This window comes from Mchenga conophoros, linkage group LG9 (assembly GCF_057382185.1).
Source record: "Mchenga conophoros isolate Kocher_MC1m ecotype Shallow Benthic linkage group LG9, M_conophoros_male_GT1.1, whole genome shotgun sequence".
NCBI lineage: Eukaryota > Metazoa > Chordata > Actinopteri > Cichliformes > Cichlidae > Mchenga > Mchenga conophoros.
Window position 1 is genome coordinate 14,180,030 of NC_140534.1, and position 24,730 is coordinate 14,204,759.

The 24,730-nt window shown below is 43.0% G+C and overlaps 1 protein-coding gene across 3 annotated transcripts in view; it reads left to right on the top strand.

The window, feature by feature from the left end:
• LOC146567006 (vasoactive intestinal polypeptide receptor 2-like) overlaps positions 1 to 24,730 on the top strand; it is a 55,862-nt gene that overhangs the window by 10,980 nt on the left and 20,152 nt on the right. For all 3 annotated transcript variants that reach the window (XR_014893853.1, XM_085286575.1, XM_085286577.1), the window contains exons 2-4: positions 2,734 to 2,833; positions 5,409 to 5,516; positions 6,754 to 6,857. Coding sequence is in view for 2 of the 3 variants with exons in the window: in XM_085286575.1 (XP_085142701.1) it covers positions 2,734 to 2,833; positions 5,409 to 5,516; positions 6,754 to 6,857 (312 nt within the window). In the remaining variant the exon portion in view is untranslated. The remainder of the gene's footprint in view (positions 1 to 2,733; positions 2,834 to 5,408; positions 5,517 to 6,753; positions 6,858 to 24,730) is intronic.

Genomic DNA, 24,730 nt, shown 5'->3' on the forward strand with positions numbered 1-24,730 from the left:
GTGTTTTACTTGCATCTGTTTGAAAGAGTGAGTGAAAACACAAAAAATATTTTATTTTATGTGCTGGAATGTGTAGAAAATAGGTTTAAATGTTAAACTAATTTATTCAAGTCAGAGAATGTTGCATATAATTAAATGTTTTGCTTGATGCATAAAGTTAAAAGATTAAAACTGATAAAACAAGTTAAAAAAAAGAGACTTTTCCATTTGATTACATTTTGTATGATGGATTATGTAGAAAAAGTAGAATTGGGCTGAAAGATCTATCACTTTATCACCTCTTCAGGTTGTAAATCGTGTTTTTAAAAAGTAACTAAGTAACTAAGTAATTAATTACTTTTGAAAATAAGTAATCAGTAAAGTAACGGGATTACTTTTTTGGGGGAGTAATCAGTAATTAGTTACTGATTACTTTTTTCAAGTAACTTGACCAACACTGCTTAAAAGTGCAAAAAAGGTTGGAGACCACTGGTCTATAATATATATAGAATTGGTCCTAGCATGGAACCCTGTGGACTCCATAATTAACTTCAGTGTGTGGAAAGGACTCTCCATTTACATGCACAAATTGGAGTCTATTTGATAGATATGTACCAGGACCTTTAATACCTACGGCATGCCCTAATTGCTGTGATAAAATTTTATAAATAACAGTGTCAAATGCAGTGCTGAGGTCTAGCAGGACAAGCACACAGATGAGTCCACTGTCAGAGGCCATAAGCAGATCATTTGTAACCTTCACTAAAGCCGTTTCTGTGCTGTGATGAATTTTTAAACCTGACTGGAACTCTTCAAATAAATCTTTCCTCTGCCAGCGATCACTCCGAGAGTCATTACTCTCAGCCCACGTCACACTGTGACTGTCTGCAGAAAGGTTGCCTCCTATCAGACGACTGCAATTGCGTTCCGATCAAAATTGTGCAGCTCTGGGAAACAATTTAGTCATCACAAAGTCAATATAATCACCAGGCAGCCCCTGCTTTTTTTGTTTTGTTTTCTGTAGATGCAAGGAGGTCGCTGTTTTATTTTTACTGCATTAGTTTACTCTGAATTAGGAGGTAGCTTTGTCACGCTAAGTGGGTAAATTGTTGGATGATTTTTGGTCGTTTAATATTAGTTTGCTTGATGGACATGATCTCATTTTGGTGCATGACACGAGCCTATTGTTTGTAGTATTTTTATGTAATAAAGTATCAATATTTGGTGTCCCTTTTTTATTACAATATCATCATGCAAAATATCCCAATACTGTGCTGTATCGATCCAACCACCACACGCCCCCAACCCGAGGAGTCAGTCTTACAATCGTTGGAAAATAAAAAGTTCTCACAGGCCTCTGTGCAGCCCTGTGATAGGCTAATTACACCACATGATTGAATAGGTGTCTCGGTTATAGAACCTCGTTTAGGAGCAATAACTTTAATTAACTGCTTTCTGTGGGACTTTATCGGTTTCTCACATGGTTGTGGGAGAATTTGGGCCTATACTTCTTCACAGCGTCACTTCATTTAATTGAAGTTTGTGTTCATTTGTTCATGAACAGCTCTCACCACAACATTTCAATCAGCTTGAGGTCTCTGGGTCACTTTGCAACTCGTTGGTTTTTTAACAGGCTGTTCATCAAACTCTGGGTATCCTTCTTTCATCTGGACTCACTCACACTAATCCTAACACCGACAATCAAGATAAGTGGTCACACAAAGCTTTCCTAAATTGACCGAAGGATTTCCCAATTTAACTACAAGTGTGCTCACTTGAAAAGGGTTGTGGTGACAGCATCTAACCAATCACAAACATGGAAGAATGTACTAAGATTACACACACACACACACACACACACACACACACACGATACAGGCTGGAAGTAACACAGCTGCTGCAGACAATCAACAGAGTGAGTGGGTGTGAGAGGAAAGGTGCTGTAAAGCAGTTTAGTACCAGGGTGGTGTGAGATTGTGTGCGAAATTTAATAAAGTTTGGTCAGGTCAGGAAAGAAAGCTAGCAAAATAAGCTAACAGATGTTTCAGTATCACAACTGTGTCATTAAAAGACAGGATAATCTGATGGATTATACTCAAGTACTTCATTAAATAGTTGTTGTTATTCCTTCAGCTGTAGCCTTGGTGGGGTTTAACGCTCTGAGAGTAAAAATTAAATACAAAAACAGAATTCACATAAAGATTTGGAGTATCTGCAGATTTGATGCACAAATTAGAATATATATATATATATTAATGCTTTTAAAACAATAAAACTGTTGTGAAACTGTTTGCAGCCAACATAGAATAAAATAAAGGACCAAACTTGCCGCTGAGACTCTGGACTTATTACCGATGCTCTTCAGGGAAAGACAAAGATTATAGAAACTTCCTGCTGTCTGCAGAGGCCTCTGAGGGATCCTTCATGAGTGGTGACACTGTTTTATGGAGATTTGATTGTGTCATACACGCTGATCTCTAACGAGGAACCTAACCTGCTTTGGTTTTTGCTTTTAGCAGAAGTGTTTTTTTGTCTTCCCAAATCATCACCACTGCCTAAATCCTCCCCCTGAAAGCTGCAGATAGGAGTGAAAGGAGAGCAGATCGCAGAAACATGAACTTTACTCCAGAAAACTGGAGCACGTATGTCAAACACCAGCGTGCACAGCACAACCTGAGACAAAGAGCCTGACGCAGGAGGTTTGTTCATTTTGGAGATAATATTCATAAGATGTATTTCCCTTCATCCCGACAGGTTAATGGAATGTTTTCTCCCTGCCAGTTCTACTGGGAGATGCAGAAAGCAAAGAGTGACTGTCAGACAGAGCTGCAGGCGAACAATTCCACTCATGCAGGTACGCATGCACTGAAACACACACGAGCAAGTGTTTGGAAATCCCCATCCAAAGTATTTTACGATACGTCTGCTGCGTGTGCAGGAGCAGACGCAAAATAATCTGCTGTAAGAGCATCACTGAATATTAGGCCTCGGAAAAGTATTCAGATCCATATCAAGTAAGGAAAAGTGTGTGTGTGTGTGTGTGTGTGTGTGTGTGTGTGTGTGTGTGTGTGTGTGCGCGCACTGAATGAAATCAGTTGATGTGAAGTGGTGTGTGTCTCTGGACGCTATTTCAGACGGTGTTGCAACACTGAGCTGTTTACCTTGTGAGATCAAACACTCCACAAAAAGCACAAACTCACACATACACGCACTCACACAAATGTACACATGTACACATACACAAATGCTAGCTATAAATGTTAAAAAGGCTTCTTCAGTTACCTGCTTGGAGGGTGGATCGAAGAGAAATCAAACATACCTCTTTTCTGCACTTGTGCTACAATCAGATGATTTAAAAATGATTCATTTTGATCAAGAAAGGATAAAAACGTGAAGGCAAAGTGAAAACTGTGTGACCTGCATGCTGCAAATAACAAAAGCATTGAGCAGTCAGACTTGAAGACTTCATTTTTCCACATCTTTGATATGCCCTCATTAGAGTGGAAGTCACCACAGCAACATCCTCCTCTGTCAAACCAACCCTTTGCATGTCCTCCTTCACTACATCCATGAACCTCCTCTGAGGTATTCCTCTTTTCCTCTTGCCTGGCAGCTTCACAATCAGCCATCTTTGTCCAATATACCCACGTTCCCTCTGCACATGCCCAAACCATCTCAGTCCTGTCTCTCTATGTTTGTCTCCCAACAGCTCCACCTGAGCCATCCCGTTGATGCACTCATTTCCAATCTTGTCCAATTGGTCATTCCCAGTGAGAATTTTAGCAGTGCCACAGTCTCTAAAAGATACAGCATAGCAGGTTTCCCCATCTTGTAAACTTTCCCTTTCTACTCTTCCTGCCATCCATCCATCCATCCATCCATCCATCCATCCATCCATCCATCCATCCATCCATCCATCCATCCATCCATCCATCCATCTTCTTGCACTTATCAGGGGCAGCAGCCTAAGCAGAGAAGCCCAGACCTCCTTCTTCCTGGCCACACCCTCTAACTTGTCTGGTGGAACACCAAGGTGTTCCCCGGCCAGCCGAGAGATATAATCTCTCCAGCGTGTCCTGGGTCTGCCCCGGGGCCTCCTCCTGGTGGGACATGCCTGGAACACCTCACCCAGCAGGTGCTTGGGAGGTATCCTAGTCAGATGCCTGAACCACCTCAACTGGCCCATCCAGAGCTCCTCCTGCATGGCTGAACTCCTCACCCTATCTCTAAGGGAGAGGCCAGCCACCCTTCAGAGGAAACTCATTTCCGCCGCTTGTATCTGCAATCTCATTCTTTCGGTCGCTACCCACAGCTCGTGACCATGGGTGAAGGTGGGGACGTAGACTGACAGGTAAACTGAGAGCTTCACTTTTCACTCAGCTCTCTGTTCACCACAGTGGACCAGTACAGCATCTCCATCACTGCAGCAGCAATCCGTCTGTCGACCTCTCGCTCCCTTCTCCCCTCACTCGTGAATAAGACCCTGAGATACTTAAACTCCTTCACTTTGGCAGGAACTCATCCCAGAATGAGCCACTCTTTGGAGGTGCTGATTTTCATTCCTGCTGCTTCACGCTCGGCTGTGAACTGCTCCAGTGCGAGTTGGAGGCCTGTTATCCTTCTGTCACAATTTACGTCTGACAGTATAGAAATAAAGTAAGGTAATGCATTACTTTTTTGAGAAGTACCCCGGATGGAAACACGCATTAATTCATAAAGTGATGGTAACGTACAAAGTGACACCATGGATATGCCTGCTGTGCTCACACAAACCTCTGTGTGATGCTTGAGCTGACTGACGAAGCAGCTTTGATTTTTAACCTCTTGTTTTTCAGCAAGAATAAAAGGCTCAGAGAATAAAAGGCTTGAAGGACTGCTGCACACAGTCGGCATCAGTAGAGTCTCCAGATGTTCACGACGTATATTAGGATGATTTCTGTGTGAAACCACAACACGAGTAACCAAAGACTGACGCACAGACATACAGAGGCTGTTTGTGAACGGTCATGTGTGCGAATGTTTGAGCACAGAGATAATAAAATGTGTTTAATCTGTGTGGTCTCAGCTTTCAGACTGTGAGCTTTTTCTCACGCTGCTCTATAGATACACATGTGTGTTTGATGTAAAAGGACAGTACCAGCATTAGTTACTCTCAGGCCTCATCAGGCTACATTTATTTTTAACTTAACTATTAAGAGGCCTTCAGAGTGTTACGTGAATGTCTTTGTCCCTCCTGGCTGAGCAGTAAAGCTAAATGTCCAAACCTCACAGGCTGCTTTCATGTGGGCTGGATTTATTGTCCACGTTCAATCAGCAGCTCGCACAGAAGCTCCGCACAAGTCGCTCAGCCAAACAGGAAGTTCTGTGCAGGCAAGTTCACACTTCTAATGTCTGTGTGTGTGTGTGTATCTCTGTATATGTTTGTCCAGGATGTCACGGCGAGTGGGACAACGTTTCATGTTGGCCGAGCGCCGCGGTCGGCGATGTGCTGACCTTACACTGTCCCACCCCCTTCCTGCTGCTTTTTCACAAGAACGGTGAGCTTCTTCTCAGAGACACACTTCCTCCTGCTGCCCTTCAATCATCTTTGTTAACACACACACACACACACACACACACGCACACACACACTTGACTTGCTAAAAAAAACAAAAAGTGTGTTCTGGAAATTATACAGACTTTCAGTTAAAGGAAGCTTCAACTTCCCCCGACATGTAAAACATTTTAAGACAGCTGACACTTAGTATGACCCCGCCACACAAAGTCTGAGGACTCAGCACTGTGCAGCAGTTTATGGACTGTTTAAAGACTGTGGCATACTCAACATTTTATTATTTATTATAATTTAGTTTTTGTGTGCTTGAAAACTTTGAAATCTTCATCTTGTTGAACTCTGATACAGAAAAATAATCCTTTTTAAGTATCCAGTGGATTCACTCAAATGCCACCAGTCTCAACACTAATAAGAAGGAGTGATTAAGTAAGCTTAAGTGAAAAGATGTTTGCTTTTACTACCACTGAAATTCTTTAATACTTATTTTCAATATAACAGAACTTCTTTGACCTCTTTCTTTTTTAACTTTCTGCCATTTCTCACTTTGACTTGTGGCTCTTTTATCGTCTCCATCCAGTGCTTCTTGAGCTGCTTCTGTTAATGTTTGTGATCATTTGCACAGCGGCTGACGCCATCTGTTCAACCCTCTGTGATTTCCTTCAGTAGCATCAGTGAGCGGCTGGTTTATCCTCCTCTCGCTGCCTCTGCAGAAACACACAGCATTAATAGATGAGCATCACAATCAGCACCACAGACGAGAACAGTAGCTGCTCAGTATCAAAAGTTCTCACTGAGGCCTACGCATGTGCCTGCCTCTGATGACAGCTGTTTGAGAGGGTAAAAATGGACATGTGTCATCATTATGCTGATTCTTTGAGTGTCCAGGTTCCTGTGGCTTCAAAACAAGCCCAAATCATGAGCCCTCCACCACCATGCTGACAATTGTGTTTGGTTTTCTCCAAATGTGGCGCTCTGATTAGGAACAAACATCTCCACTTTGTGTTTGTCTGTCCAGGCAACTGCTGCTGTGAATCTGACTGCACTGGTGTTATATAATTGTTATTCCAGTTATCCAAATCTAAAATCTGTGGACAAATATCACTGAAGCTTTAAAAAAAAAATCAGGGCAATATATCTTTATATGCAGCACTGATGTTAGGTTTCATGAAATCTACTAGTTCAGTTCTAAAAGGCTCTAAAACCAGTCGGTTTTCTTTCAGGCAACCTCAGCAGGAACTGTACAGAGAGTGGCTGGTCCACCGTCTATCCCGACTACATCATCACCTGCACGAGCACCTTAGAGACCCCAGAGACAACCAAAAGGGCAAGTTTGACGTCTGTGGTGTGTTTACGTTTGTGCGCCTGTGAGCGCAGTTATGAGTTATATGAAGCACCACTGTGATTGGAGTTGTGCTGCTTGTGAACAACTCTTTTAATCCTTTTCCGGCCTGAACCTTTTTAGCTGGCGAATTCATTCAGTTTTCTCATCCTCTCTCAGTCCAATCTCAGGTAATGTCTAGCAATTAGAGCCTTTACATGATAACATAACATAATATCGAAGAAGGACTGAATTTTTTGTCTTTACAGTGTAGAAACTGGTGTGTGTTTGGAGCCTGATCAAAGTTGTGTGTTTGGTTTTCATATCTACTTTGTAGCGGCTGAAACTCTCAGGTCTGTTGTCTAATGAAGCTGAAGGCCTTGGACCCGTCGCTGTTAATGCAACATTGTCAGTATTGGTTTATCAGGGTTCTTGGATTCTCAGATGAGGTAGAAGATTAGTCAGAGCGGTTGCAAGGTGGTTAATTTGAAACTGCTTGGATGGTTAAAAACATGCTAACTATAAAGAAAACATGAAAATATTAAATCACTCATGGATCAAATATCATTGATACACCACAGCTGTTGATTTACGATGTATTTACCTCCATGTATAGCTTTTATGTATCAACTACACGTGCATACACTTAATCATTTGAGGGAATAAAACTATTTTTTTATTCTTTTTCATCCTTTTTTAAATTTTCCCCTCAAAATGATATCAAATTATAACCAAAAAGGTTAATGTGTGTGTTCATCAGTGTTTTTATAGGACATAATTAGGAAACAAAGGAAGCATAAGGATAAAAAACAAATAAAAATCAGTTGTTGAAGCATCTTTTGACAGAAAAAAAATGTTTACCTGTTCCTAATAAATGTAGCTTCTGGCTCTTTACTGTAGCAGTTCACGTGTTCATCTGACAAGCAAAAGGTCTTTGGTTTGGTTCTGGGAGGAGACCCAAATGCTTCTGGGGTTGCATCAGGAAGGCCACTGTAAAAATCTGCCAAATCAAACATGCAAAGCTCCCTGCCAGGCTGACCTCTTTCAAATAAGGGAGCAGCTGAATGTAGCTTTAATCAAAAGAGTTTAAAGTTTAGTTGGAATCCTTTGAAGTGAATTTTCACAGTGCAAGTGAAACTGTTGTGTACAGGTTTTAGCACCGTTTTCCGTTTGGGTTCTGATCACAAAAAATGTATGTGCCACGTCCCACGCAGCACATGCTCGGCCTGTGGATGATGTTGGGAGAGTTCGTGGGCTGATTTGACCCACTTTAAAATGCTTGCATTGCAAGAGGAAGCAAACCAACCACAGAACAGTTGCAGATAAATCATTTTTACCGGATTTGATTGGGAAAAAGCTGAACTCTAGTTTCAGTGTGCTGTTAGTTGGTTTGTTGGAGACGGGGAAACTCTTTGTCCAGAGGCCTGTGCTGCTAAGCAGGCTTTGAGGTTTAGCGAGCCACCCACAAAGGTGATGCAGCTGTTACCTGGGTAAATCTCCATGGTAACTAACCCATGGTTTATGGTAGAAATCAGCACGTACAAATCACTTTTCGTCTAAATGATGTCCCCATTTCCAACATTATGAAGAATAGACTAAAAAGCAATGATAAAGGAGCCCCCTGTGAGCTAAAATGTGTAGCGTAAATTATTTATAACTCACCTTCAGAATGATAAATCACTATTTTGTAGCCTGACAGCACTGTGGACGAGTTTGGGGAGACATCGTCTTAAGTAGAAGTTGTTGTAACACCATTTCTGATGCTGCAGGCTTTCAGCTGGAGTTTTGTGTGTAGCATGAATAAGTAAAGACCTACATACCCTCTGTAGCTCAAATCAAAGCTATTTGTCTGCAAAACTAATCATTCATATTTCTTTTTAGTATTATACAACACAGTTTAACTGTTGATTCTAAGCAGCCAGCTTCCACTTGCCTGACACTGGCCTCTAGCTCTTTCTCTGTAACCAGTTGTCAACAAGAACAGTGGAAAATAAGACAAATTACCACAACACAATCAGCATATTTTGCAGTATGAGGATAATTAAATCTGTGGTTTTATGTGGGCTGTTTCAGAGGAAATACAACAAAAAGTAGCCAGACTTGCATGCAAAGATGTGTGCAAAAAGAGGTTCTGGAGCTTCCAGTGAGACACTGAAAATCATTGAATCAGAACAGACTTTATTTAAGCAAAACAGAAGCTGTGCAGGAATCAGCAGCTTTATTTAATTTGAACTGAAATAAAAAAAAACAAAACAGATCAAACGTCTCCACTCTGTGGTCTGATCTCAGCTCAGAGTTTTCTCAGATGCTCCAGCACAGCGGTGAAGAGAAGGGCTGATTTCATATCAGCATCTCTGTATGTGTGTTTGTTTATCTGCCCACAGATAAACGCACAGAGAGGATGGAAAGTTCACTGGGTGACACATCTGATCACTGGTCTCTGCTGCTCTTCGTGTCTCCCCTCAGATAACTCAGACCACCGTGAAGTCGCGGCCTGACTGTGCTGGTGTGCTTTTCTGTGATTAGGCGGAGCAGATGAGTGAGAATCTGTTGCAGCGTTTTGCTCAGTTTATCCAACTGACAAACAGAAATGACACAGCTGTACTCGCTTATCTATGCAGATACTTTGAGCTTTATTTGTGCATCTCATTGTTGTCCAGTTCAGTGCTCTGGGGTTCAGAGGAATTTAATTTGTGGTGCTAAGAAATTTAAACAAAAGATGCAAAGGTCACAAAGGTAACAGTTTTTTTGGCTGCTTTGCAGATGACTCCATAAATCTTTCAGCTGATGATGAACACCACAAACGCATCATGTTTGGAGGTCAACATAATTACATAATAATAACATATCCAAACACAGAGAGGGTTGTTAGCCTCGATTCGATTTAAGCCTTGATTCTGTAGCTCTTCTTCTGCAATATGTAATATAATGAGTGTTACATTCTTTCTACTATAACTGCAAAAATGCTCAAATGTTGGGTCATAATTTTGTCACAGACTGAAGCATCAGTTGGACTGAGTGCTGTGAAATTTGTTTGAGATGTTCATTTCCCTACACAGTATCTTTAGTAATCCTCTAATCTTCCCCTTTGGTGGTGAAGCAGATCAAAAATGTTTTGAAGGCACTCTGTGATCTTTAATTTTGATTAACTCCCCAAAATCTTCTACAGATACTTCCCATCAGATTCTTTTAGGATAAAATGTTGAGGCATGTAGAAAACAGCAGACCGTGACGATTACCAGCAAACGTTTCTGTGTTGAACCAAAAAAGAACAAAGAAGAAAGAAAAATCAAGGGTGACTCAGACTCTCAACCTCCTGCTTTGATGCTCGTGTCTTACATGCTTTGCTTACCATGCAACAAAGCAGTTTACATGCACATAAATGACTTAACATGCTGCTTACATTGTGCTAGTCTATGTATGTGGAGGACTACGTTGCAACCAAATAAGCAGAAAGTTGAACAAAAAGTCAGATGCATTTAATTCCTTTGTTACAAACTGATCTGCACATCTCTTCCATGTTTGCCACTTGGTAAGAGAAACTCTGTCTGGACCTTCACTCTCTGTGGAAGCAATAGAAACCGCCGCCTGTCTGCGTCTGTTTTTGCTGTCATACCACAATCTGACTTGAGTGGAGGGATAATAAAGAAAAGGTTTGTACAACAGGAAGGTGGAGCACCAGAGTTCACAGCCAGAGCTGTGTGCCTGAGATGACCATACAAAGTATACTCCCTCTCTATGACTTCATGCTGATGCAGAGATCTATGCAAAGCTGGCTGGCCCTTTATAAAAGTTACAGAGATGCAGGATGAAGCCTTCTGCCTGAGGTCTTAAACTTCCTCATCATTTCCACTTAAGCTCCTCTTTAACATCAAAAAAGACTTTTTTCCTCTTTTCATAGGTATATGAGAAATAATGCAAGTGACCAGAGAACATGAGAAATCCACTGGATTCAGTCTTCTGCATGGGTCTGTTCTGTATCTGTTGTGGCTAGACACCGGCTTAAATTCCCAGCTCCTCCAACAGAGTTGCGGGGTTCACTTCCCGGTCTTGGCACACTGTGCTCTCTAATCCGGCCTCATCTGTTCCCATATCTGCTTCATCACAAGATGAAGGTAAGGCTTCTCGAAATTCTCCCACCCCTTCAGCTGACTCAGAGGAGGATTAGGAACCTGAGTGACACAGGTGAGTATTTGAGCTGAATGCTGCAGGTGCTCGAGAAAAAAAGGCTTTTCCTGTTCTCAGAGCGGTATGCCTGCTCTGCTGTTTTTTTAATGGGCGTTTGAGTGTGTATGGGGATGCGTGGGTGTTTTCTTGTTGCTCAGAGGAGTCCAGCGTGACGCCATGGAGCTTATTTTCTGACCTCATAGTTATTGCTTGTAATCACGGCTGCATTCCTGGACCCTTTCTTTTATAATGAGCTTTAAACAAGCGAGTAACAACCAGGTTTAAGAGAATATCCGGGAACCATTATTGGGTCCACACTGTCCCTGAAATAATGCCACGCACTTCTCTTGTTTTTTCACTACTTGCTTTTAAAAACAAGTAGATTTATTGTATGAATTAGGCTGAAGTAAAAATATGTGATAAGAGCAGTATTTTATTGCATCTTGATGAATTGCAGAGTAAATGTGGAACAAATTGAAGAGGATGTCTCCTTTTTGAGAGATGTATGCTGACCATACTAAAATCAATGAGCTGCTCTACTCGCCAAAGTTTTGGGTCACTCCTTCGATTTTGCAAGGAGATGGAATATAGGTGCAAAAACAGAGTTTGTACAATTCTAAGATGAATGTCAACATTTGGTACAACCCTCTTTATTCTTCATCACAGCCTGAACTCTCTCTGTCACCTTTCTCCGCTTTCTTGTCATTTCTTTAAGTCGTTTTCTGGAATAGCCTCCAGAGATACTCCAGTCTCTTCTTTAGAGACAATCGATGCCTTTTCCTCCGTTCTGTCAAAATGATCCCACTCGGCTTTAATGATGTTGAGAGACTCTAGGGAGGACAATGCATGACTAACAGTGTTCACACTGAGCGGTTTTCTTTTTTAAAGTTATGCTTTTGCTTCATTGACAGTATGTTTGGGATCTTTGTCATGCTGAAAAATTAAGATCAGTATCTGATGGTACTTTTCTGTGTTCAAAATTGCATCATTTCTGAGAAGATCTCCAACACGCTGAATGGAACGTAGTTACAAACCATGACAGATCCTCTGCTGTGTTTTGCAGATGTCTGCAGACCTTGTTTTACTTCTCCTGACCTCTTTGACCTCCAAAACTTTAATTGGGTTCAATTTGGATTCCTCACTCCATAAGATCTGCTGACACTGATGCTCCATTTCTGATGAAGCTCCAACAGTAAATGGATCAACTGAAGGCATGCATCTCTCAGTTCCTGTGTCAGGTCTTTGCTGGATATTTTCCCATTTGTTAAGGACTTGACTTTCACATACTCTTCATCTGCTGTAGATGCTTTTTTAGGCGTACCACTTCTTTTGTTTGCCCTCCACTTGTCCGGTTTCCGACACACTGCAAACCATGTTGAGATATGCCAAGTCTTCTAATAATAGCTCATTTTGTTTGTGTAGAAATCTGTTTTATGCCTGTCAAACTGTGCTATTGACATTTTTCATAGATTCAGCTAAAGAAATGGAACAAATGACATGTTTTCGTGACAGGCTGTAAATGAAGCAAACAGAGTGTAAAGAAACTGTTTGGGTCTGTGCTGAGTTGTTGTTATGCGTAGACACAACAGTGGCTCATCCCCTAAGTGAGGTGCCCTTTTATGCTTCAGTTATTCATAGGTCAGTATTAAGTGGCCCAACAGACAAAAAACAAAAAAGCCCCCAAAACATTCCTGTGAAAATGGTCACGTGCAAGGACTGGACTCAAAATGAGTGAAAAAGCAGCCAGTGTCCAAATAAAAGTTTGAAAGACCCTCAAATGCCCCTCACAGGGCCTCAGTACTACTGAGTATTTTATGATATTGCCATAACGTGTAATATCATGTTCTCTTGGGTAATATTGCCCACTTCTGGTCAACATAATTATCACAATGAATAAAACATTAAGCGAGTTTTGTAAATTATTGACATTTTAAAAATCCAAAAAGAAGACATGCTGTCTGGCTAATGTCTGTTGACCGACTTGTGTGTGGTTTCACAGTCCTGTCTGGCAGCTGCCTGCCATAGCTGAAAACACCAAGACGGTGACAACAAAAACGCTGAGCTGGAGGCTTTGAAGCAGAGCTCCACGGGATGATGTCCTGTTGTCCAACTTCATCTGAAAAAACAACATGTCATAATAACTTTTGCTAATGAATAGAAAATCTAAAATAAGAGCAGAATATGTTCTGGTCGTGCAAACCTTTCATTCTCAGGCACGTCTCTATTGAATTGCCAACGTTTCAACACTGTCTAATACTATAACAAATAACGTTGTGGCAAGTAATATAACAAATACAGAACTATGAAAGCGTGTACCTGGATAAGATCAGAATCTCGTTCAGGCAGGTTGGCGCTGCCTCAGGCACATCTCATGAACTGGCAAAGTTTCGACATTGACTATAAAATATAACATATAATATTATCATTATGCCCAATAATAAAACACATTAATGTGAAGATGTGCATCTGGAATAATATAACAAATAAAATAATGTGTAAATGCGTACCTGGATAAAGTCAGAATATGTCCTGGTCCGATATTTGGCTCATTATGGGCAGCTCTAAGAACAGCACGTCACAGAAGCTCAGAATCTTTGCACTTAGCTTAGCGAGTCTATTATTCTGTTATATAGATTTTTTAGCACTTTAAAAGCTCAGCTGTCCACTTAAACTCTTCGTACTAACAGTTAAATCATTTACAGTGTCATATAGCAGACACATGCATTACTAGTTGTGCCCATAACACACATCTCTCATGAACTGACTTTTGTCCACCATCTCTGAGAGAGGGCGCCACTGAGACAATACAGTGTCACACATACACGGATAACAAATTGTGTTTATCGTGACAAGTGGAATCACACACAACATAAATACTGTTACATTTATATAACTCTATTATAAACAGCTAGTAAATACTGTGTATTGCACACAGGGATGGCCTGAAACAATAATTCAAAATGGGAATGTGGCTCCATCCCAGGCCGTTCTGTTAATCCAAACCAACAGCCAGGCTGTATCAGAGTTTCCTATTATGACTATTGTGGCCACAGTCCATATAGAAATTTAGAAGACAAGAACAAGAGTGACATTAGTCATTTATTAGCAAATACATTACCACTGCACTATTACAGCTGGGATAAGTCCCTATGATGGATGGGTGGATGGATATCTAAGGGAGCCAGAGTCACTATACATAACCACATTGACTTAACATTAAAATTTTGTTATCTGTATACAGTAAGACTCTTCACTGCATACTGGGATGAAAATTGTGCCACTTCCATATCAGGTTACCTAAACATAAAGCTTCCAAAGTGTGCTATAGCCATGGATTTACCCTCAAAACCTCACCATTCAAAGCACATACAAATGTACAAGGCCAGGCACAAACAAAACAGCGTAGGCCCCAGTCACACAGGCCAGGACACTGATTAGCAACCATCTGGAAACCACTAGTTGCAAGGGAAAAATGCATATTCCCCAGTCAGTGGTGAGTGGTTGTTGAGGTTTGCTGTCAGTCACTGTGCAATCAATACCAAAGCCCCAGTCCCTGAGGCCTAGAGACCAGTTGGTGATCCTTTGGCAACCAGGACTCCTGCTTGTAGGAGAAAATTGTGTATTCCACAACCACTTGGCAAGTAGTTGCAGGAGGTTGCTGGCAGTTGCTAACTGTTGCAGCCCCTTGTGATTACTTCAACCACTAGTAGAAAAAGTGCAACAATTGTTTGCAGACAATCCAGCAATTTATGGGAGACATGGCACTCCGGCCTTTCCAGAACAATAAGGTGGATTTTTGTGCAGTTCCCACATTGCCACAAGCCCCTCCTGTCCAGCTCCAACCACTCACCAACTGGTCAGAGAATACATATTTTTCCCTACCTGTCCAGGCCTGTGTCCCTCAGATTTTACTCTTAAACAAAGAAATACAACGATATCACAGAGTTTGAAATAAATACATTTATGTCAAGTGTCATAGAAAAACATGAAAGAGCTCTATCTCTTTAAATCATTGCACATTACACTGCGTCCTCTGCCTTGCAGAGAAAAAAGAGGTGTCCTTGTGGGTTGTGTAGTTTTCTGTCACGTGCTGTTGAGTAATCCCAAAGGTCAACAGAGCAGAAATGCTCCTCAGGCCACCAGAAAACATCTGGTACAGCTGTAAACATTGTTTGGATGACTGCTATGAAGCTATAACCGATGTTTATACAACTTGTTTTAAACTTGTTTTAAAGAGAGTTTAAGTGTGGTGATGTACAGTGGGGCAAAAAAGTATTTAGTCAGCCACCGATTGTGCAAGTTCCCCCACTTAAAATGATGACAGAGGTCAGTAATTTGCACCAGAGGTACACTTCAACTGTGAGAGACAGAATGTGAAAAAAAAATCCATGAATCCACATGGTAGGATTTGTAAAGAATTTATTCGTAAATCAGGGTGGAAAATAAGTATTTGGTCAATAACAAAAATACAACTCAATACTTTGTAAAATAACCTTTGTTGGCAATAACAGAGGTCAAACATTTACTATAGGTCTTTACCAGGTTTGCACACACAGTAGCTGGTATTTTGGCCCATTCCTCCATGCAGATCTTCTCGAGAGCAGTGATGTTTTGGGGCTGTCGCCGAGCAACACGGACTTTCAACTCCCGCCACAGATTTTCTATGGGGTTGAGGTCTGGAGACTGGCTAGGCCACTCCAGGACTTTCAAATGCTTCTTACGGAGCCACTCCTTTGTTGCCCGGGCGGTGTGTTTTGGATCATTGTCATGTTGGAAGACCCAGCCTCGTTTCATCTTCAAAGTTCTCACTGATGGAAGGAGGTTTTGGCTCAAAATCTCACGATACATGGCCCCATTCATTCTGTCCTTAACACGGATCAGTCGTCCTGTCCCCTTGGCAGAAAAACAGCCCCATAGCATGATGTTTCCACCCCCATGCTTCACAATAGGTATGGTGTTCTTGGGATGCAACTCAGTATTCTTCTTCCTCCAAACACGACGAGTTGAGTTTATACCAAAAAGTTCTACTTTGGTTTCATCTGACCACATGACATTCTCCCAATCCTCTGCTGTATCATCCATGTGCTCTCTGGCAAACTTCAGACGGGCCTGGACATGCACTGGCTTCAGCAGCGGAACACGTCTGGCACTGCGGGATTTGATTCCCTGCCGTTGTAGTGTGTTACTGATGGTGACCTTTCTTACTTTGGTCCCAGCTCTCTGCAGGTCATTCACCAGGTCCCCCCGTGTGGTTCTGGGATCTTTGCTCACCGTTTTCATGATCATTTTGACCCCACGGGATGAGATCTTGCGTGGAGCCCCAGATCGAGGGAGATTATCAGTGGTCTTGTATGTCTTCCATTTTCTGATGATTACTCCCACAGTTGATTTTTTCACACCAAGCTGCTTGTCTATTGTAGATTCACTCTTCCCAGTCTGGTGCAGGTCTACAATACTTTTCCTGGTGTCCTTCGAAAGCTCTTTGGTCTTGGCCATGGCGGAGTTTGGAGTCTGACTGTTTGAGGCTGTGGACAGGTGTCTTTTATACAGATGATGAGTTCAAACAGGTGCCATTCATACAGGTAACGAGTGGGGGACAGAAAAGCCTCTTACAGAAGACGTTACAGGTCTGTGAGAGCCAGAGATTTTCCTTGTTTGAGGTGACCAAATACTTATTTTCCACCCTAATTTACGAATAAATTGTTTACAAATCCTACCATGTGAATTCATGGATTTTTTTTTCACATTCTGTCTCTCACAGTTGAAGTGTACCTCTGGTGCAAATTACTGACCTCTGTCATCATTTTAAGTGGGGGAATTTTCACAATCGGTGGCTGACTAAATACTTTTTTGCCCCACTGTAAATCACAAGACTATGAAGTCACCGTTTAGATTTGTTTTCACCTGCTGGTTGTTCAGGTTTAGGCACTAATCGCTTTGGTTTAAGAGTAAGACTGACTATCCATCCATCCATCCATCCATCCATCCATCGATGGATAGATAGATGATTTAAGTAGCTATTTACTGAAGCTTGATTAATATCGATTTCGTCTCAGGGCACAACCCCTCTTTTGTACCCCGAGGTTTGAATTGCTTTACCGTTTCTGGATGTGAGTTTTTAAAGTGTTTTCTTGCTGGTTTTGAGGCCATTCCAGTGCTCTATGTTTTTGATTCATTTTGGGATGTCCTCTTTTTGATTACTTATCATTCTTATGATATTTTATCAAGTCTCTTGCTGTTTTCACATTTCAGTTTCTAGTAATAAGTTGAAGGTTGTGGAGTCATATTTTCCTCCACACTTCCCATGTTTCCCAATTTCCACGTGCCTCCCTCTGACTTGTTTCAAAGACTCAGAAAACGTGTTTTCTTTTGTTTTGCGTGTTAGTTTTGCTTCCTGCCTGTCTCCCCTAATTGTCCTGATTGTCTTCATTTCTTCTGTTGGCCTGTCCCTCTGTATATAAATATTTGTCTTTGTCACAGTGGCTGCAGTACTTTCCTGTCTGCAGCTGAGCACCCTGCATACCATGTTGTTATGCCGTACGTTAGGATGCTCTCTATGGTGGCTCTGTAAAATGTCACCAGCAGCCTCTCCTCCAGGTTGTTCCTCCTGAGCACTCTCAGAAAGTGGAGACGCTGCTGGGCCTTTTTAACCACCGCTGTAGTATTTGCAGTCCAGGAGAGGTCATCAGATATCTGCACGCCCAGAAACCTCATGGAGTGTACCCTCTCCACACAGCTCCCGTGAATGTAAAGTGGGGCCGGGTCTGCTCTGCCCTTCCTGAAGTCCAAGATAAGTTCTTTAGTTTTCGTGGTGTTCAGTTGGAGGTTGTTAACTGAACACCACTCAGTCAGTCTGTTGACCTCATCTCTGTAGTCCGACTCATCCCCCCTTGAGATGAGTCCAACCACTGTGGTGTCATCCGCGAACTTTATGATGGTGTTTGAGAGATGGGTAGGGGAGCAGTCGGATGTGTAGAGCGTAAACAGGAGGGGACTCAAAACACATCCTTGTGGAGACCCGGTGCTGAGTGTGATGGTGCTGGACCGGTGGGGGCCGAGTCTGACAGACTGTGGTCTATTTGTCAGGAAGTCCTTGATCCAGAGGCAAATGGGGGTGGAGAGTCCCAGGTGAGACAGTTTCTGGACCAGGATCTCCAGGATGATATGATTGAATGCTGAGCTGAAGTCCAGAAAGAGCATTCTCACATAGCTTCCTCGGTGCTCCAGGTGACTCAGTGCAGTGTGGAGCGCTATGGTGATAGCGTCCTCGGTGGAACGATTTGTCCTGTAGGCAAATTGGTGGGGGTCCAGAGTGGGAGGCAGACCGGCCCTGATGTGCTGACAGACCAGTCTCTCAAAGCACTTCATCACTACAGGCGTAAGTGCAACAGGCCTGTAGTCATTTGGGCTGGCCACAGCTGTCTTCTTGGCGATGGGGATGATGGTGGAGGTTTTGAGGCAGGGCGGGACGGTGTTTGATGACAAGGAAAGGTTGAAGATTTTAGTGAAGACTCCAGTCAGTTCGTCAGCACATGCTCTGAGAACCTTTCCATGTATTCCATCAGGACCTGCCGCCTTCCTGGGATTCACTGACCTTAGAACACACCTCACTTGGTGCTCCCTAAGTGTTAGTGTGCCAGTGCTGGGGGCGGGTGGAAGTGGTGTGGCAGCTGAGGGCTTGGTCGTCTCAAAGCGGGCGAAGAAACGGTTTAGATCCTCAGCCAGTGAGGCATCAGTCCTAGATGTTGCCTGGTTATTGCTTCTGTAGTTGGTAATGTGATTGATCCCCTGCCACATTTTTCTGGGGTCGTTGTCAGCAAAGTGATCTTCAATCCTCCTCCTATAGGCAGCCTTAGCTTTCCTGATGCCTCTACTCAGGTCTGCCCTGGCCGCCCTATACGCAGCCCTGTCCCCTGACTTGAAGGCAGTGTTGCGGCTTTTTAGGAGGGATTGCACTTCGCTATTCATCCAGGGTTTTTGATTTGGAAACACCCTGACCCTTTTGTTGACGGTGACATTGTCAACACAGTTCCTGATGTACGAGAGTACAGTGTCTGTGTACTCCTGGAGGTTGTGGCTGGAGAATAAATCCCATACAGTTGTTGAGAAGCAGTCCTGCAGTTGAGAAAGGGCTCCTTCAGGCCAGGTTTTTATTGTCTTTGTCTGGGGCTTTGTTTTTCTCAGCAGGGGGGTGTAGGTGGGGGTGAGGGACATGCAGAGGTGGTCAGATCCAGCCAGGTGGGGGAGGGGTGTCGCTCTGAAAGCATGCCTGATGTTTGAATAGACATGGTCCAAAGTGTGTTCTCCTCTCGTAGCAAAGTCCACAAACTGGACAAATTTAGGAAGCACAGTCTTTAGGCACGCTTTGTTAAAGTCGCCGGCGACAATAAAAACCCCATCGGGGTGGGCAAGCTGTTGTTTGTTTATGGTGTTGAGCAAGAGGCTGAGAGCCGTGCTAACGTTAGCATCCGGCGGTATATAAACAGCTATCACAATAACTACTGTAAACTCCCTCGGGATGTAAAAAGGTCTGCACGAGACTGCCAGAACCTCCAAATCAGGAGAACAGTGTGTGTGAATGATCCTGCTGTTACAACACCACTCGTTATGCACGTAAACACATAGCCCCCCTCCTCTGCTTTTACCTGAGTTGCTGTTTCTGTCATGCCGGTGTAGCGTGCGGCCTGCTAACTCGACTGCAGCGTCGGGAATCAGCGGGTGAAGCCACGTCTCCGTAATAAGAATAATGCTGCAGTTACGTGCAAAGCTTGTGTTGGCTATCTGTAGCTCCAATTCGTCAAGTTTGTGGGTGATGGATCTGGCGTTCGATAGGAAAAGGCTCGGAAGTGCTGGCCGGTGTGGATGTTTGCGTAGCCTAGCGTCTGAGCCCGACCGGCATCCCCTCTTCTGCTTTCTTTCCCTCCGTCGCCTTCTACGCTTGCTGGACGGGCAGACCATCCACGGTGACCCTGGCGGTCTCGCTATCTCCACCAGGATGTTGTGTGTTCGCTGATAGTCGCCAGAAACAGACAAACTATATTTAAAACCTAGGTCAATTAGGTTCTGGCGACTGTAAGAGATGGCGGCGTTGCAAACATTCAAAAATATCCACATTAAAAGTAAAAACGAGCACCAAACTGGAGAGCTAAGAGCCGCTGCACCCGTGCGCGCCGCCATCTTGGCATTAGTCTCTGATTTGATGAGTAAGAGCCACCATGTTGCTTCCTGTTGAAAGCGTGTTCTTCCTCACTACTGTCACTAAGGGCTGTTCTGATACTCTGTAATATTGTACCGTCTTTAATGTGTGTGTGTGTGTGTGTGTGTGTGTGTGTGTGTGTGTGTGTGTGTGTGTGTGTTTGTTTCTCTTCATTCTGAGTCAGTGCATGTAGATGTGTGTGTTTGTGTGGGTGTTTGTGTTCATCACTTTCCTGTTCTGGTGTTCTGGGTAAACCACGGCCTGAAGCATGCCCTGGGGTCCTGCCCCCCTCCTTTTCAGTTTGTTTGCGACCATTGCTGCTGCTGCTGCTGCTCAAAATTCAGTCCGTCCTGGTTCTGACCCCAATTGGGGCAGTCCTTTCTCCAGTGTCGATGTTCACCGCAGGTGAAACCTGCATCTTCTTCTGTGTTTTTGTCCATTCTGAGGTGCCTTCTGTCCTCAGTTACTCCTCTTGTCTCGGTCACGCCCTTTCTCGCCACCCGATCATCCGTGTTGGTCCATCACTGTCCTGCACAGTGTGAATGCAAAGTTATCAAGGTCAGCATTCTTTCGCTCGGCCTTACTTTTCATTCGGGCTTGGCGGGCGTCTCGTCACAGCTCTGTCAGCTGACGCAGTCTGGGAATTTTCCCCCGTGTAGTGAAACGGGCCTTAGGTTTAGTGCTCTCCGTCTCGGCTGCATGAGATCACATTCCTGCAGGTCTGTTGACATTCTCAGGTCGTTGTTGTGGGTCCAGCTGTTGCAGCATTTGGTCAGTGTCACGTATGGGGGAGAGCAGGAGTCCAGTCAGCCTCGGCTTTCAGGGCCGGCAAAGCAGCCTGTAATTAAATATGTATAGAAAAAACAAAAACAAAACAAAACAAAAACAAACAAAAAACAAAAACAAACGAACAGGAAAATGATGTTGTGTTGGCTGTGTTTTTCAGAGGGGAGACACACCGGGACCAGGCCCTGTGTCAGCCTTCTCTCCCCCTTTTTTTTTTTTTTTTCTCTCCCGATATAATCAACTCCTAACCCACCAAGTTGACAGGACAACACAAGTACATATTAAAATTCTTAAGATCATGTTTAAAAACCCAAAAAAGGAATTTTCTTTCATTCAGTAATCACTTTTATTAATCAATCAACAGAAAACATGTCACAATTTGAATCTTTTAACCACTAAATTTGTTGTGTCTTGCCTGGTTGGTTAGACCAGTGTTCCTTTTTTTTTTTTTTTTTTTTTTTAGTTAAATTGTTGTCCTGCAACCCAGAGGGTTTCTTTGTCAGTAATGTATAGACTTCATCATTTAAGTATGTTAATTTTTCTTTAACCTTGCTGGAAAATCTTCACGTGTTCATGAGTGTAAGCTGTTTCTTCATTGCGTGTGTGTGCATTTGTAGGCAAGCAGGTTAATTTTAACTTTTCTCAAACTAGGCGTTACCTTAAAAGGAGCCTTTCTCTCAGATTTCTCTGCTTGTGTGTTTTTGTTTCACCTTTTTGTTGTGATGCTCCGGACGCCTTCCCAACCTCCACAAGTCCGTTGGCCCCAATTTTATGTGTTAAAACTTCTCTTAATTTCTCCTCTAATTCTCTCCTCGCTGCTGTCTTTTTCACAGCTGCTGATTCGTGCTGGGTGTGGTTCCCATTACCTATAATTTTGCTTCGGCCGCTGTGCTTGTGGGGGCAGTTGGTCCAGGTCCGTAGCTTCCTGTATTAACACACTAAGAGATTTATTTAATTTCATTTTCATCACTGTTAAACAGATAAGCAGGCAACCCTCCTACCTTGACAGCGTAAACTGTACGCCAGTCTCCCAACACATTCCTCTCTGTACTCCTCCATAATTCTCCACTGCACACCTCTTACTATCTCTCCTTTTTATTTTTATTACACCACAGAGTAATACACCCAATTATGCCCGTCTATCTCTATGTGGCTCCAAATTCCCTCTTTATTTTAATTTCACACTCGTCAGGGGACAGGCACACAACAATTTCAACCACTGAAACGAGGAATTCAACCTTTTTATATTTCTTTACTAATCTAGACTCAACCTTTGTTCGCAAAATGTGTCTTGTTCTAGTCCGGAATAAATGTGAACCCGTGATTACACGGCCGTTCCAGTGTTATTTCCGTAGCTATGCGGGGGCCCTCACCTCCCCAAGTCACCACCTCGGCACCCGGACGACGCCGGTCCTGGCCACGCGTCCACGGACAGGAGGGTCGCCACTCCTAGGGCAAAATGTTCCACAGGTACACTAGGCATCAACCTTTGATCCTAAAATGTGTATTTGCTCTAATGTCCTCCTAATCAAACACATCAACCGTCACTGTGTTCACACTTCACACAAAAAACACACTCAGAGCGTGCCTCACTCACACTCTCACTCAGTGCGCGCTTTACCCACAAGACAGCACCCAGAGCGCGCTTCGCAGCTTCACACACACTCTCACTCAGAGCGCGCCTTCACATTCACACACAACACTTTTCCTCAGCGGGAATTTTACACAGAAACCTCTGAGCTCAACTATTAGATCTTCTTAAAGCACACTGCACCATAGACCAAAATACCCCTTTATATGACCGCCACCACGGGGCAAAGTCGCATCATAAAAGTGATGCTTGCATCCCCGAAGTTATACCTGACATCATAAACCAGGTGTTGCTCTATGTACTTAAAATTTTACTTTGTATTATGACCGCAGCCCTTAAAACTCGACTGACGCCACAAACCACCGTCAAACCTCTATCCAATGTACTAAAACTAGCACCAACCACTACTGCACTTCACGGCCGCACCACCGGAATACGCCGTATCATAAACCAAACCTACGGACGTGTTTCGCTCTCGCGTTGCCAGCGTTCAACTGCACCGTGAAGCCAGCATCTGCTTTTCCTTAAATCAACTTCTATTTCATAGCCGGCAAAAGCCAGGACGTCACTGACACCATAAACAAAATAAACAAACCTCGACTTCAATGTACTGGACTAATGGCCGCGTCTTCAGAATAAATTCTAATGTATTATTGCTACAGAAGCCAGTATTAGACAAAATTAAATGTGGAAGGTAAAGTGGCTGCAACTAGTCCAACGTAGTATGTTATTAGTATCTCGGTAGAAGCAGTTTACTGCGACTAGACCAACGTAGTATGTTATTAGTATCTCGGTAGAAGCAGTTTATTTAACACACTGGAATTCAGCCTCAACTTATGTTGTTAGTATCTTGCGCCAAAAACCAGACAACGACAAATTTACTGTGAAAATACATGTGACTCAGCGAACAGATTAATTTGGAAAGCCCAATATGCACATTTGGTATTTATAATACAACAGGCTGTGCTTACCTTTCTGTTTTAGGCCGGCCTTCTGTTCACTTTGCCCCACGATCTCACCAAAGGCCAAATCTACACCTCCTCAGCACACCAAAGATCCGGGTCACACGGCACCAAGTTGTTGAATTCTCCCAATTCTTTGAATCTTTGGGCTGAAGGAGGGACAATACTCGGTGTATCAATGCTCAATCAACAATCATTTATTTCCATACAATTCAACAGTCAGAGCATTACAACGTCCGGACGGGAGAGATGCTACCAGAGGGTCAGGCACATGTCTCAAAATGGTGACGGGTTGCTCAGCTTTTTATAGTCTCTAGTGGCCCCCAGCTAGTCGTAAAAGCCAAAACATCACATTTTTTCTCTGTTACAGCGCCTAAGTTATGACCTCGGCAGTTGTTTCTCTGCTTTCTGTAAGGTGGGGGTGTGGAATGTGGTCTATCTATCTCCCCTGTCTTTAGACACAGAGTCTCCTGCTTACAACCTTCTCTTCATGATTCAACAATTAAGCATGTCAAGAAAACAGTGTAACACATTCCCAGCAGATCAAGGATACAGAGTGATGCACATTTATCTAATGAACTAATATGTGAATATGTTCTGTTAACTCAAAAGTATAATGAGAACTAAACTACATACAGCTCACACACTCTATATTAAAGGGTATAATGTGATCTACAGCAGTATTCTAATTCAACTACTTTGATTACATATATAAGGTAACATATAATAACAGAATAATCTAATACTATACAATAGTCCCTTGAGCTGATGGTTGTTGACACCTCGTGCTACATAAATAAACCTAAAATGAATTTGAACTTGATAGTTATGTTGAAGTTATCTGGGCGCTGTTCCAGATCTTTCTGTCTCACTTTAACCTCCAGAGATAAACCACAAGCGCACATTCACACACAGACATGGACAGTTGGCTTAATTGTGATCCTGTCCAGAGCTTCAGGTGTAGCTTTTTGCTTTTTAGTAAAGCTTTTCTTCGTGTCCTGTGGGAGAGATGAAGGTTTTCCATCTGGAAAACATTCTGTTGAAGCCAGACGACACCACTGGCACTGAGCTCACACCGACTGCAGCGACATTCATAGCATACAGGTGACAAAACGACGGCCTTCATCCTTGTCTGGACGTCTCAGCGTTAAACCCGCGGTTTTAAGTTTGTATTAGT